The sequence below is a fragment of the Megalobrama amblycephala genome, linkage group LG21 (assembly GCF_018812025.1).
Source record: "Megalobrama amblycephala isolate DHTTF-2021 linkage group LG21, ASM1881202v1, whole genome shotgun sequence".
Lineage (NCBI taxonomy): Eukaryota > Metazoa > Chordata > Actinopteri > Cypriniformes > Xenocyprididae > Megalobrama > Megalobrama amblycephala.
The window spans coordinates 19,976,677-19,991,494 of NC_063064.1; the positions used below are offsets into that span (position 1 = coordinate 19,976,677).

Here is a 14,818-nt window from a genome sequence, read left to right on the forward strand (position 1 = left end):
TAAACAATTGTACACAATAAATGTTTCTTGAGGATCAAATCAGCATATTAGGATGATTTCTGAAGGATCATGTGACACTGAAGACTGGAGTGATGATGCTGAAAATTCAGCTTTGATCACAGGAATAAATTACATTTTTAATTATATGAAAATAGAAAATAGTTATTTTATATTGTAATATATATATATATTTATATTTGAATCAATCATTGAAACGTGCTATGATGTCAAAAAAAGAGTCAAATGCTAAAAATGCCAAATATTTTATTTACTTTTTATATTATTTAGCACATCATCAGTAAACAGGTGGCAGTAAATGACAGTAAGACGGATCATAACATCAGCTGCGTCCTTCATGCATTACACACTCAGCAGAAGGATGACAGCGATGATGACTAATCAGTCTCGTGCTAATCTGAGCTCAGGTGAGTGACCTGCATAACGTCCACAGGTCAGTCAGGTGTCCAGGTCAGGCAGTGTATTGAGAGCAGTCATAATTTATTTACTGGGACCATCAAAAAAAGTTCCAATTATCACATTTTCTGAATGTAAATTAGACATATGCATATCCTAAAATGCATGTCAGCCTGAAAATAAGAGAATCTATTGTTGACCAATCACAACACTGGTCCAGCAGACCAATCAGAGCACATTTTGCTTTCTCTTCATAGAGACAGAAACTAAACGGAGTGATACTGACAGATTGGGAAGAGAGGTGCTGCAACAATGGAGAATATGTGAAAAAATGTGTTTTTTTTAATATTCAAGCATGAAAATCTAATCTAGTAGACCACGGAAACTAAATCAAGACTTTGTAAAAGGACATAAATAGATCAAAGCATGCTAGAAAATACAAACATTAGACCAGTGAGAAAACTACAAGTGATGAATCTGAGTGTTTATTGGTAAAAATATTGCACAAAGCATTGACAGCATAGCAGTCTACACAAACATTAACCCTTTCTGTAGTTCAGAGGACACTTAATTATAATCTCTTACAAGATAATTAGTTGGAGTACAGTATTTCTAACAGTAAAGTTCATGTGTGTCACGTATAGTACTGCATTATAGTGCACAAAACAAGGGCTAGTCTCACAATGGTGGTGGGAAAAGGCGTTAAATCATTTTAATCTGCTTTATTATGACAAAAAAATATAATGGATAAACGTACAATAATTATTTCTGCATTAGAAAAATAAACCTTCACTCTAAATAAATTACCAAAAAACCTATTTAACTAATAAAGTAAAGGCTGGAACTTCAGTTAGTGTCTTATTCCAGCGATGTACAATCTAATATCGATAAGCTTACAGTGTTTTACACACATTTCTGCAGTACACATTATTGCACATTACTAACTAGCCATGCATCACAGAAGTATATGTACAATAGCACATAATTAATACTCCTTACATAAGCGTCCAGTAACACGGACCCCTGCTCCAAATGTTTTAATACAGAGAGTTTAATTGTCCTTGATAATGAAACTGTTTCCTCAAGGGAAAATACAAAGTTTGAGGTGAGGTCTCTGAGTTTACATGGATACTGTGTCATTTGTGAGTGTGTGACAAGTTGTATTTGTGCTCTGTGAGCATGTGTGTGTGTCTGTGTGTGAGCAGATATGGAGGCACTCCCCTAAACTTCATTATTTCAGAGTGGTGCGGGTCAGTGGCCAGCTGTCTTGCCAACACTCTTGACCAGAGCAGAGCAGCAGGACCTGCCCACAGAAAGCAGCTAGTGGCTGGGTGAAAGGTCACAGACCTGTAGCCAGCACAAGAAAGGCAGGCATTTAGCATATATATATATGCATACAGTATATGTGTTATTAAACAATAAGTCTGTCAGCTTTACCTGTCAAAATCACAAAGTTCCAGTGCAGCCAATCACATGACAGAGCAAACACCAGTCTGCAGGTTCTGCCCGTTTCGGTTGGAGCTTCTTTTTGCGTACCTGAAGAATTGTAAGTACATAATTAGAGTGGTTATGGAAAGCAAATCAATTCCCAAATGGATAAAATCAAATCATATTTTCTCCTTAAACATCCTGTTTCACTCAAAAAAAAATTTTTATTACAGAAGGGGAAAAGGCAGTGTTGTTTTTGCATTATTTATCTGCAATATAGTATTTATTAAGGTTTTAAATTTGCTTTTATTTTTGTATAAAATTATTATTTTTTTACATTTTAATTTGAGTTTGTTTTAGTAATTTTTAATGTGCTTTTGTATGGAAGAGGATTAGGGCCAAGCAATAATAAAAAAATAAAACCATCTCGAGATTAAAGTTGTTAAATTTCGAGAAAAAACTCGTTAAATTTTGATTAAAAAGTCGAAATAAAATATTGAGAATAAACTCGTTAAATTACGAGAAAAAACTCGTTAAAAATTGAGAAAAAGGTCGAGATAAAATGTTGAGAATAAAGTCATTAAATTACGAGAAAAAAGTCGTTAAATTACGAGAAAATATTTGTTAAATTACGAATTTGTTCTCATAATTTAACGACTTTTTTCTCGTAATTTAATGACTTTTTTCTCATAATTTAATGACTTTATTCTCAACATTTTATCTAGACTTTTTGCTCAAAATTTAACGACTTTTTTTCTCAATTTAACGAATTTGTTCTCATAATCTAACAATTTTTTGCTCGTAATTTAATCACTTTATTCTCAACATTTTATCTCGACTTTTTTCTCAATTTAACGACTTTTTTCTCGTAATTTAATGAGTTTATTCTCAGCATTTTATTTAGACTTTTTTCTCGAAATTTAACGAATTTGTTCTCATAATTTAACGACTTTTTTCTCGTAATTTAACGACTTTTTTCTCAACATTTTATCTCGACTTTTTTCTCGAAATTTAACGACTTTTCTCAATTTAACGAATTTGTTCTCATAATCTAACGACTTTTTTCTCGTAATTTAACGACTTTTTTTCTCATAATTTAACGAATTTGTTCTCATAATTTAATGACTTTATTCTCAACATTTTATTTCGACTTTTTTCTCGAAATGTAACGAGTTTTTCTCGAAATTTAACAACTTTAATCTCGAAATGGTTTTATTTTTTATTATTGCTTGGCCCTAATCCTCTTTCGTATTTTTGTCATTTTTAATAGTTTAATTTTTTTATTTAGCTTTAATTTTTTATTTCTGTTTTAGTCATTTTAGTACTTAACATTATTTCAGTTAGTTTCAAAGGCAACATTTCTATTTTTTAAGTTTCAGTATCATCTACTATTTATATGTCATTTTATTTCAGTTCTATTTTAATTAATGAAATTTAAAGAAAGTTTTAGTTAAAGTTAACAATAACAACAATGAAAATTGGTTATGAATATCACATTTAAATTTAAATCTTGTCCTAAAAGCTCTTGGAAAACTAAAACACTCAGGATATCCACTAATAATGTTAGTCAAGGTTTCTTGCACCGAAAACATCATAATTTAGTTTTACATGTCAATTTTTCACCTTAGAATTAAAGGTCCAGTATGTAATATTTAGGAGGATCTATTGACAGAAATGCAAAATAATATACATAACTATGTTTTCAGTGGTGTATAAAACTCTTACATAATGAACCATTATGTTTTTATTACCTTAGAATGAGCCATTTCTATCTACATACACTGCAGATCCCCTTACGTGGATGTCACCATTTTTCGCTGCCATGTTTCTACAGTAGCCCTAAACGGACAAACTGCTCATTGCTTGACTGGCTACTCTCTTCTGTCTCAGACGACAACATCTTTGTCCTGTGTCGGCCACCGTAGCATCTCTATGTGCTTTGAAAGGGAGCCATTAGTTGCAATTCGCAACCTCACCACTAGATGCTGCTAAAATTTACACATTGTACCTTTAAGAGGTCATTTTTCGCCACTGTACCTTTTACGATGTAAATTACCTCTATCATGATTGGCTAGCCTTGAAATGAGTAACTATGCCCACACTAAGGGAGCGTTTAAATGACAGCATTTTCAACTAAAAATGCTTTACAACTAAAAATCGTATGCATTTTGTCCGTTCATTTACACGACAACAGTGTTTTTTGGGCCTGAAAATGCAACTTCTGAAAACAGCTTTCAAAGTGAAAATGATTAAACGTGAGTTTGTGAAAACGGTGACTTTATATGCACGTGTATTACGTGTTCAGTCTATAGGTACGAAGTGTTTCTTTACAAAGTGACCGCCAACTACTGGCCTGGCAGCAGAATACAGCGCTTTTAGTCGTTTTCGCAGATCCCTGTGAACGGGGATCATTTTGACAGCGTTGTTGTCTGTAAATGAAAAAAAAAAACAAAAAAAAGGAAAAATTTCTGTTTTTAGTACATTATTGTCGTGTAAACGTGTCCTGAGTTGCTAAAAAAACTGTTCTTAGTTAGTCTAGCTAGCTGATTTAAGCATTTCTATCAGGAACAGCATGTAAACACAGGAGGTCATGTGTTAATGTACTCATCATGGCTTCTGAATAACACATTTTCAGAGCTTAGTTTCAAGTTTAGAGGGTTAGAGTTTTATTTCAAATGATCAAACAAAGATCATGTTTTCATGACATGACCTTTAAACACAAACACTCACCCATTTAGATCAGCTGGCTCCGAGTGATACACATGTTTGCCCTTCTCTGCAATGGTGAGGGTCCCAACATGTGTGGTCTCGCTGTGACTGACCCGGACCGGGTGGAACTGACTTTTTGACTCTGTGGAGCTGGACGGCAAGTTCATCTGATTAACGAGCACGTTGCCGTTTTGTTCGGGGGTCTCGGCGAACGGCTTCTTGCGCACGGATTCAGGTGTGGATGTCGCGATGACCTTGATCTCAGGCACAGTTGGAGGGATCTGCTTCAGACAGGTCTGAGAGTGGGCCAGCTGCAGCTTCTTCATCTGACGAATAGCCACTGTAGCGTTGAAGGCTTGCTGGAGTGACGAGATCATGATTTCAGATAGTCAGTATAGAGCAGGAAAGAACTGAAGCAAATCACACTTTGATTGTATATTGAAACATGAAGTAAAATGAAAAACAATCAAATTAATTTTTCTGCATGAATAAAAGACCCAGTTGATCTACTACATGTGCAGCATGCAGTGTGCAAAATGAGAATTGTTTCCTATAATGCAGTGCATTTCCATTACCAGCGTGACTCATAAATGACAGTAAGATATGTCGCAACTTTTTTTTCTTGACTAACTACTGAAACGAAACCATATTCAGTATATACTGCACAGTATGCACTTAGCAGTATGCTAATAATGGATCCGTTCCAAATATAATAGTTACGTTTGGAATAGGACACTGATTTGGTCACAAAAAATACTGAGTACACCTTTAGGTGTCTCAAAGCATAAATCAGATTGCTGAAACTAACTGAAACTGGTCTGTTCCGGATATTCACACAGATGGAGCAATTATAGGCAAGACGGATTACAAACCAATGACTTAAATTGTGTAATCAGACCAGGGATCATCTGAAAAACCCAACTGAGACTAAACCACTGGAGACTGACTCCAAACACAGAATACACTGTGTTATGAAACATGACCTTACCTTCCACTTGGACTTGGCAAAGTTTTTCTGGATCTGCTCACTGACGGAATGGTAGATGTCCTGACTCCGAGCCGTCTTTCCTATAATCCTAGAGGACAAAGCTGGATTTAAAACCAGAGCTGGTGGAAAACACAAGGATTTCGTTTCCTCTTTTAACCAGGCTTTAAGACAGGAAGAAGTTTAGTCAGATTTGTGGGTTTTGTTTCTCCTGCATTGAGATTAAATGGAGAGCAAAGATCTCAATACAAACGCATCCAATTAAGAGAGAATTATCAGAGTTATTTTAGTATTATTGTGATACTATTATAGTTTTTTTTAATATTTTTTGAATAATTATTTGAATAATTGTTATGTTCTCAGTTTTTATTTTAATTTTAGTTTAAGTTTTAGTAATTTTGCTGTTTTGTTTATTAGCTAAATTTATTTTTAGCTTTATTTTTATTAATTTTAGTACTTAAACTTGAACTTATTTTATTTCAGCCTATTGCCAAGTGTAAGTTTTTCATCTAATATTCATATTTTATTTTATTTCTGCTTTAAGTACTCAAAACAATTTTTGTAGTTTTAATTAACAAACAACACTGACCTGTGCTGTACAATCCATATTAATTTTAATAAAATCTGATTGATTTCTGTCCCTCCACTGAAAGTCTATTCACCCAAAATGCTCATAAAGAGATCGTAAAATAAATCCAAGACATGACTGCTGCATATTTAGGCTTTTCTTCACATAACATTGATCAGCGAACATACATAGTCCATTCAGATTTGGTAAACGTAAGCTCAAGCATGAGAACCAATGAGATTCATTCTCACGCATCAAGCAAGTACGGAACGACACAAGAGTGAGTAATTGAGGGTTAGTTCACCCAAAAATGAAATTTCTGTCATTAATGACTCACCCTCAAGTCGTTCCAAACCCGTAAGACCTCCGTTCATCTTCAAAACACAAATTAAGATGTTTTTGATGAAATCTGTGAGCATTTTGGCCTCCGATAGGCAGCAAAGTTATTACCACTTTGACACAGAAGAGAAGAAATTGTTGACTAAAGTTGTAATTTTTGTTTGTTTTTTTACTCACAAAATGTATTCTTCGCTTTATAACATTTAGTTGAACCACTGTAGTCACATGGACTATTTTAACGATGTCTTTAGTACCTTTCTAGACCTTGAAAGTTGTAATTGTGTTGCAGTCTATCAGAGGCTCTTGGATTTCATAAAAAATATCTTAATTTGTGTTCTGCAGATGAACAAAGGTCTTAAGGGTTTGGAACGACATGAGGGTGAGTAATTGATGACAGAATTTTCATTTCAAAGAGCAAAATCTACAATAAAAAGCGTCACTCACCAAGGGTGTCTGAGAGCCTGATCTGTATCATACCGCATCTTAGGATTCTTCTGCATCATGTTGCGGATGAAGTCCTTTGCTAGAGAGATAATAATTATACATGAGGTTAAGGGCTTCTAGTTACAGGTGTGATTTAGAGAATTTTAAGAGAGGTTTAGATTAATAATGAATGCTTGTATTGGATGCTAACCAGAGTCAGAGATTTCATCCCAGAAGGGCGAGTCGAACTCATACTGTGCCTTCATGATTTTAGAAAACAGACGAGTCTCGGTTTCTTCGTAGAAAGGAGGATATCCACAGAGACTGTGAAGATAAAGCAAAATAAATGGTAACGCTTTATTTTGATAGTGCACTTTAGACTTTAGATTAACTATAAATAACTACGTCAACTAGCAGTCATGTAGACTGTCTGCTTAATATCTGCTAACACTTTATTCTGATGGTCGCCGAACAGACATTCTGCAGACTGAAGTAACTTTGAGAGTACATGTCAACTTATTCTTCTACTAATACTCTAATGAGAGTTGGTTGACATCTACACTCTAAAAAATGCTGGGTTAAAAACAACTCAAGTTGGGTTGAAAATGGACAAACCCAACGATTGGGTTGTTTTAACCCAGCTGCTGGGTTAAATGTTTGCCCAACATGCTGGGTAGTTTTATTTAACTCAATTACTGTATGGCTTGCTTAAAATTAACCCAAAGTATGTTGGAAATTAACATTTTTTACATTTTTAATGAATTATAATTAAGCAATAATCATTTATTAAATTGCTTATTAATAAATGTTCAACTTTTGATTATTATTGTTGCCTCTAATAATTATCTGTCTGATTTTTAATTTCCAACCTATTTTGGGTTAATTTTAAGCCAGCCATATAGTCATTTTTTAAAAATAGTTGGGTTAAATAAAACTGCCCAGCAGGTTGGGCAAACATTTGACCCAACTGCTGGGTTTGTCCATTTTCTATGGAAGAGGATTAGGGCCAAGCAATAATAAAAAAATTAAACCATCTCGAGATTAAAGTTGTTAAATTTCGAGAAAAAACTCAAATTTCGAGAAAAAAGTCGAGATAAAATGTTGAGAATAAAGTTGTTAAATATCGAGAAAAAAGTAGTTAAATTTCGAGAAAAAAGTCGAGATAAAATGTTGAGAATAAACTCGTTAAATTACGAGAAAAAAGTCGTTAAATTTCGAGAAAAAAGTCGAGATAAAATGTTGAGAATAAACTCGTTAAATTACGAGAAAAAAGTCGTTAAATTTTGAGAAAAAAGTCGAGATAAAATGTTGAGAATAAACTCGTTAAATTACGAGAAAAAAGTCATTAAATTTCGAGAAAAAAGTCGTTAAATTTTGAGAAAAAAGTCGAGATAAAATGTTGAGAATAAACTCGTTAAATTACGAGAAAAAAGTCATTAAATTTCGAGAAAAAAGTCGTTAAATTTCGAGAAAAAAGTCGAGATAAAATGTTGAGAATAAACTCGTTAAATTACGAGAAAAAAGTCATTAAATTTCGAGAAAAACGTCGAGATAAAATGTTGAGAATAAACTCGTTAAATTACGAGAAAAAAGTCATTAAATTTCGAGAAAAACGTCGAGATAAAATGTTGAGAATAAACTCGTTAAATTACGAGAAAAAAGTAGTTAAATTTCGAGAAAAAAGTCGAGATAAAATGTTGAGAATAAACTCGTTAAATTTCGAGAAAAAAGTCGAGATAAAATGTTGAGAATAAACTCGTTAAATTTCGAGAAAAAAGTCGAGATAAAATGTTGAGAATAAACTCGTTAAATTACGAGAAAAAAGTAGTTAAATTTCGAGAAAAACGTCGAGATAAAATGTTGAGAATAAACTCGTTAAATTACGAGAAAAAAGTCGTTAAATTTCGAGAAAAACGTCGAGATAAAATGTTGAGAATAAACTCGTTAAATTATGAGAAAAAACTCGTTAAATTTCGAGAAAAAAGTTGAGATAAAATGTTGAGAATAATACGAATTTGTTCTCATAATTTAACGACTTTTTTCTCGTAATTTAATGACTTTATTCTCATAATTTAGTGAGTTTAGTCTCAACATTTTATCTCGACTTTTTTCTCAAAATTTAATGGCATTTTTCTCGTAATTTAACAAATTTGTTCTTGTAATTTAACAACTTTTTTCTCGTAATTTAATGACTTTATTCTCAACATTTTATCTCGACTTTTTTCTCGAAGTTTAACGATTTTTTTCTCGTAATTTAATGAGTTTTTTCTCGAAATTTAACAACTTTAATCTCGAGATGGTTTTATTTTTTTATTATTACTTGGCCCTAATCCTCTTCTGTAATTTTCAAACCAACTTGGGTTGTTTTTAACCTAGCATTTTTAGAGTGTAGTTGCAAAAAAGTTGCAAAGTTACTTGCAGTTAGCAGAATGTCTAAAGTGGACAACTGAATTCAAGTGTAACCAAATGAAACTTAGATTTCCACCAGGGGGCGCCTTCTATCTAAGAGATCTACATTGTACTTTGTAATCTGTGTGACATTAAACAGCACAGATAAATGGCCTCATTCTGACTCAAACTGCTAATCTCTCAGTGAGCTTTAGGTTTCCAAATTAAGACCCTGGCATCTGTTTATCACTCTCTGTAAATAACACCGATGTTTACAGTCCAACTCGGAATTTGCATTTGGTGCAAAATTGGTTTCTTAGAAATGACAGTCCTGTTAGGGAGGGACTTACAGGATGTAGGTGATGACTCCAATAGACCAGCAGTCAACAGCTTTGCTGTAGGGTTTCTGAGCCAACACTTCAGGGGCTGTGAGGAAATACAAATACATGATATTAAAATCAACCTCGTTTATTATTTTCTTAAATGTCTCTGGTTTTATAGTGCAAGAAACATCAGTGCTTGTTATTCTAAAAAATGACTGTTTCTATCAGTGTTGTTGTTGACTAAGACTAACTTCAAAACGTGCATCTGCAGTGCAGTACTATAAAATAATTTTAACCAATACTATTACAGTGCCCTTTTTTATGATCCCAACGAATAAAATTCACGTCTCACCAAAAAGTATTATCACTGAATATTGGGGGTGTGACGAGACAGGTAGCTCACGAGACGAGATAAGACATGAGTTTGGGTTCATGAGAATGAGATGAGACAAGATTTTTAAGAAATCCTCAATGAAGAAATGCATGTCTAGAAAAATAGCCTGCAGGTGCGTTTGAAATAACTAATTATCTTGTAATAAATGTCATTTCAGTTCTGCTTTCTGAGTATGAATTATCATATGCAGTAAAAAACAGCAATACTCAAGCATTGTTAAAGGTTTTTCCACAAACTCAACTGACTGAATTTTCTCCTGTATGATTTCATATGAGGACTTTTGACCTCCTAACTCAACTCCTTTCCACAGTTTAATAAAAATTAATAACAAACAATTGCAAACAATAAGTGCAAATAGAGACCAAAGTTTTCTTCAAGCATGATACAAAGCTAAGAGATGGTTACAACTACGCAGCCCAGCCTAAGACAGCTTTCATAGATATTTGCATGCATCAGGGAGCCGCTTTCAAAATGTGGGGTATTGGAATAGCGTCGTCACATTTTAATCTCACGAGACCTCATGGCACGAGATCTCGTCACACCCCGACTGAATATTGTGCATCACTCAGAGAAACGTAACATTACAGAAGTTAAATGTGTTGTGAAAGCAGTTTCATAAATCAAAAGCTATCTGCCTTTTAGGTTACAGACTGAGATTGCTATTGTGGTTTGACATTCACCGAATGTCAAAAACTTCATTTATCTCATTCATCTTTCTCACCGACATATCCTGGAGTCCCACAGGCCGTGGACATGACGCCATGGTCTTCCATCTTAGAGAGGCCGAAATCACTGATCATGATCTTAGAGTTTTCATCAGGGCTGTAGTAGAGCAGATTCTCTGGCTGCAGAGAGAATACAGATCCAGACAGCTCAAAGTTTTGTGGCTTTAAATCCACGTCTGTTGATTTCATCTATATATACATATGTATATCGACAGTATATATTGATATATGCATATGTTTGTGTGAACGTGGCACCTCTGTACCTTGAGATCACGGTGTACTATGCCGTTTTTGTGCAGGTAGCCGACTGCCTCCAGCACCTGTTTGATGACCTGACTGGCATCCAACTCTGAGAACATCCCCCGGTCCAGGATCCGGTCAAACAGCTCACCGCCTGAAACTCTGACGGGATATACGAGCAATTCAACAACATGCTATAAAAACAGGAAGAGATTTAAAGTAGCTTCAGTGGGTGGTAATACAAATAGATGTTCTTACAGCTGCATGACCAGGTAGTAATGCGTCCGACTTTCATAGAAATCCTCCAAGCAAACCACATTGTCGTGTTTGATCCTATATGACAACAAATTAAGAAGTTAGTATAAAGAAATAGAGTTATTCTGTTTTAAAATCAGATAAATGTTGTTTTAAATGCATTTACAATATGGAAGCTTGTTTCTGCCCTGGAATAAAACAATAAAAAGGTAATTGTGACTTTTTATCTCACATTTCTTCTGATTTCTCAGAATTGAGAGATTATCTCTCACAATTGCGAGAAAAAGTCAGAATTGTAATACGTTTTTTTTTTTTTTTTGCCTTTTTTCTTATAATTGCAACTATAAAACCCAGATTATAAAATCTGTGTAACTTTATATCACAATTCAGACTTTTTATTTTCTCAGAAATGTGAGTTTATATCCCTCAATTGCAAGTTGTAAAGTCCGAATTGCAAGATAAAATTGTGATCTCGCAATTCAGACTTTATAACTCGCAACTGCGAGTTTATCTCAAAATTCTGTGAAAAATAGTCTGAATTGTGTGATATAAACTCACAAATATGAGTTATAAAGTCAGAAGTGCAAGATATAAACTTGCAATTGCGAGAGAAAAAAGTTCCATAATTTCCATAACTCCAAAAAGGTAATTGTGACTTTTTATCTCACATTTTTTCTCAGAATTGAGAGATTATATCTCACAATTTCAACTTTGTAACTCGTTATTTCTACGACATATAAACTCTCAATTCTGAGAAAAAAGTCAGAATTGTTTGGGGTTTTTTTGCCTTTTTTTCGCATAATTGCACGTTTTTATCCCACAATTGCGAGTTAAGCCCAAATTATAAAATATATACGAGTATTATATCGCAATTCTGACATTTTTCCCCTCAATTGCAAGTTCTAAAATCCAAATTGCTTGATATAAACTCGCAATTGCGAGAATAAGTTAAAAATGTGATCTCGCAGTTCAGAATTTACAACTCGGAATTACAAGTTTATATCTCAAAATTCTGTGAAAAATAGTCTGAAATGTGTGATATAAACTCACAGTTAGAAGTTATTAAGTCAGAAGTCCAAGATATAAACTCGCAATTGTGAAAAAAAGTCAGAATTGTGAGATAAAAAGTCGCAATTACCATTTTTTATTCCGTGACGGAAACAACCTTCCATAATTTCCATAATTCCAAAAAGATAATTGTGACTTTTTATCTCATATTTCTGACTTTTTTTTCTCAGAATTGTGAAATATAAAGTTGAAATTGTAAGATATAATCTCTCAATTCTGAGAAAAAGTCAGAACTGTGAGATATAAACTTAATATATACTAATATAAACTAATTGCGAGAATTTTTTTTTTTTTTTACCCCACAATAGCGAGAGCAAATTATAAAATATATGTGCAATATTGCATATCACAATTTGGAACTTTTCCCCCCAGGAATCTGAGTTTATATCCCTCAATTACAAATTTTAAAGTCCGATTTGCAAGATATAAACTCGCAATTGCGAGTTTTAAAATTGTGATCTCATTATTCAGACTTTATAACTCACAAGTGCAAGTTTATATCTCAAAATTATGTAAAAAATAGTCTGAATTGTGTAATATAAACTCAATTATGAGTTATAAAGTCAGAAGTGTGAGATATAAACTCGCAATTAACATTTTTTATTATGTGGCGGAAACAAGCTTCCATAATTTCAATGTCCTCTGTTGGGTTTAAATTGTTTATTTTAGTTTCAATCCCTATTTTCTTTCCAATGCTAATTCTCATTTCAGTTTCATTGCATAGCTAATAGTATTCTTTTAAAAGCGTAAGACTTTTACATCACAGGTTTCATTCTTACTTCCGCAACACAGCGATTTCATTCTCCAGGTTGATGTCCCTTTTGTTTTTCTTCTTCACACACTTCATAGCAAAAAGCTTCCCTGTTTTCCTCTCCTTCACCATGAAGACCTCTGAGAACGCTCCCCTAGAGAAAGCAAAGAAAGAAAGATGGAGTTAAGGTCATATGTGCAATTACCTGGGATTATGTTTTTCTGAGAGAGAGCATGATCCTGGTTTATGTGATGCCGGTGTGGCATGTCCCCCTGAGAGTAAAGCAGGATTTAATGAAGGCGAGGATGCGACCTTTTAAACCCTGCCGAGACCTCCGCGCCACACTGCAAGCCATTTATTTATTAACTGCTAGAAATGCGTGTACCGTTGCCAGCATGTGAAAGAGGCCAGGACTCTGGCGAGATCTGGTGTGAAGTAATGTGTGAAGCAATTACTGTTAGTGCAATTGATTTTATAATAAAAAAAACATATCAATATACTAAATGTGTTGACAATAAAAAATCCTGTAGACCTGGGGCATTAAGAAAATGCCTAGCAACACCTTAGCAACCACTCAGAACCAGTGGTATTTTAGAACTATTTGAATACTGTTACAGTTCTGTTTATTTTTATACTCTGTTTTTGTTTTAATTTTAGATTAAGTTTTAGTATTTTTTTGTTTGTCATTTTTATTTTATTTATTGTTTTAAATACTACTATTTAGGCTAAATTAAATTTTTATTTCCATTCTAATTTTAGTTTAGTTTTTGTTTTGATTTATTTCCAGTTAGTAATTTTAGTGCAAACTTATTGCAGTCTAATTTTTGTTTAAATTTTCTCATCTAATATTCATTTCAGCTTTATTTCAATGAACAGAAATGTTTTTAATAGTTTTAGATTCAGTTGTAGTTAACGTAAAAACAGAACACCTTAGCACATATCTAGCAACACCGTAGCAACCACTTAGAACACTTCAGAAACAGCGTAGCAAACACTCAGAACACCTTAGAAACTGTCTAGCAACACCCTAGCAACCATTCAGAACGTTTTAGCAACATCCGAGAAACTACTGAGGAAAATGTATTTTATTTTCAGAATTTACAAACTAACTGCATAATAGGATAATTTAAACAATCAGTAAAATATTTCTTTTTAATGTCTGGTGGTGGTAGGAGCTTTGGAAGATCACCTAAAGGGCTTAATTTTCTTTTCTCCATGCTCTCCTCACCTGTAACCTGGAATAGCTGTCCTGGGATGAGGATTACAAGTGAAATCCCTTACGCAACTGAAACGCTAATGGCTCCGGACGGTATCCAGGTGCCTCGATAAACACAGGCCTGCAACCAGGTCACCTGGCACTGCAAGGCCTCCGACGGAAAGAGGCTAGGTTACAATTAGCATGGGATTGGTTGAATAAGACAGTCTTATCCAGGCTATAAAGAACAGCTGCTGAGATTACATATGGTATCACTGGTACTGGTTTACCTGCTGCAAATCTTCATATTATTCATGTAATACTCTTATCACTGTTTTATACGCTGAAAGTTCTTTGTGTTAATTTGTTTAAAAAGTTTAGATGAAGAAAAAATTACCTGAGAAGTAACTGTATAAAATGCAGTATGGAATATTGACAGCTAGTGGTTGAAATAGGTACTGCAGCCCAAATTCAAAATATTAAAGAGTTGTTTCCCGCACCCCCTCCTCCTCAGACGTTGCCAAAACGACTGCCTTACACTAAGTTAATGAGTTGATATGAGTTTAATATGTCTCTGGACAGGTGGATGCTGAGGCTTTTTAGGTTGGGTAGA

The 14,818-nt window shown here is 33.9% G+C and overlaps 1 protein-coding gene across 4 annotated transcripts in view; it reads right to left on the reverse strand.

The window, feature by feature from the left end:
• Positions 1-883: 883 nt before the first annotated feature.
• The window catches only part of camk1gb (calcium/calmodulin-dependent protein kinase IGb), a 28,753-nt gene continuing 14,818 nt past the window's right edge, over positions 884-14,818 (reverse strand). For 3 of the 4 annotated variants that reach the window (XM_048173073.1, XM_048173075.1, XM_048173074.1), the window contains 11 exons: positions 13,039-13,164; positions 11,195-11,269; positions 10,960-11,098; positions 10,693-10,816; positions 9,605-9,680; positions 7,078-7,190; positions 6,888-6,966; positions 5,540-5,627; positions 4,573-4,910; positions 1,852-1,950; positions 884-1,761 (listed from right to left, as the gene is read on the reverse strand). In XM_048173073.1, the coding sequence (XP_048029030.1) occupies positions 1,884-1,950; positions 4,573-4,910; positions 5,540-5,627; positions 6,888-6,966; positions 7,078-7,190; positions 9,605-9,680; positions 10,693-10,816; positions 10,960-11,098; positions 11,195-11,269; positions 13,039-13,164 (1,225 nt within the window). In that variant the 3' untranslated portion in view covers positions 884-1,761; positions 1,852-1,883. Of the gene's footprint in view, positions 1,762-1,851; positions 1,951-4,572; positions 4,911-5,539; positions 5,628-6,887; positions 6,967-7,077; positions 7,191-9,604; positions 9,681-10,692; positions 10,817-10,959; positions 11,099-11,194; positions 11,270-13,038; positions 13,165-14,238; positions 14,534-14,818 lie in introns of those variants that run through there. The other variant, XM_048173076.1, reaches the window with a different exon arrangement.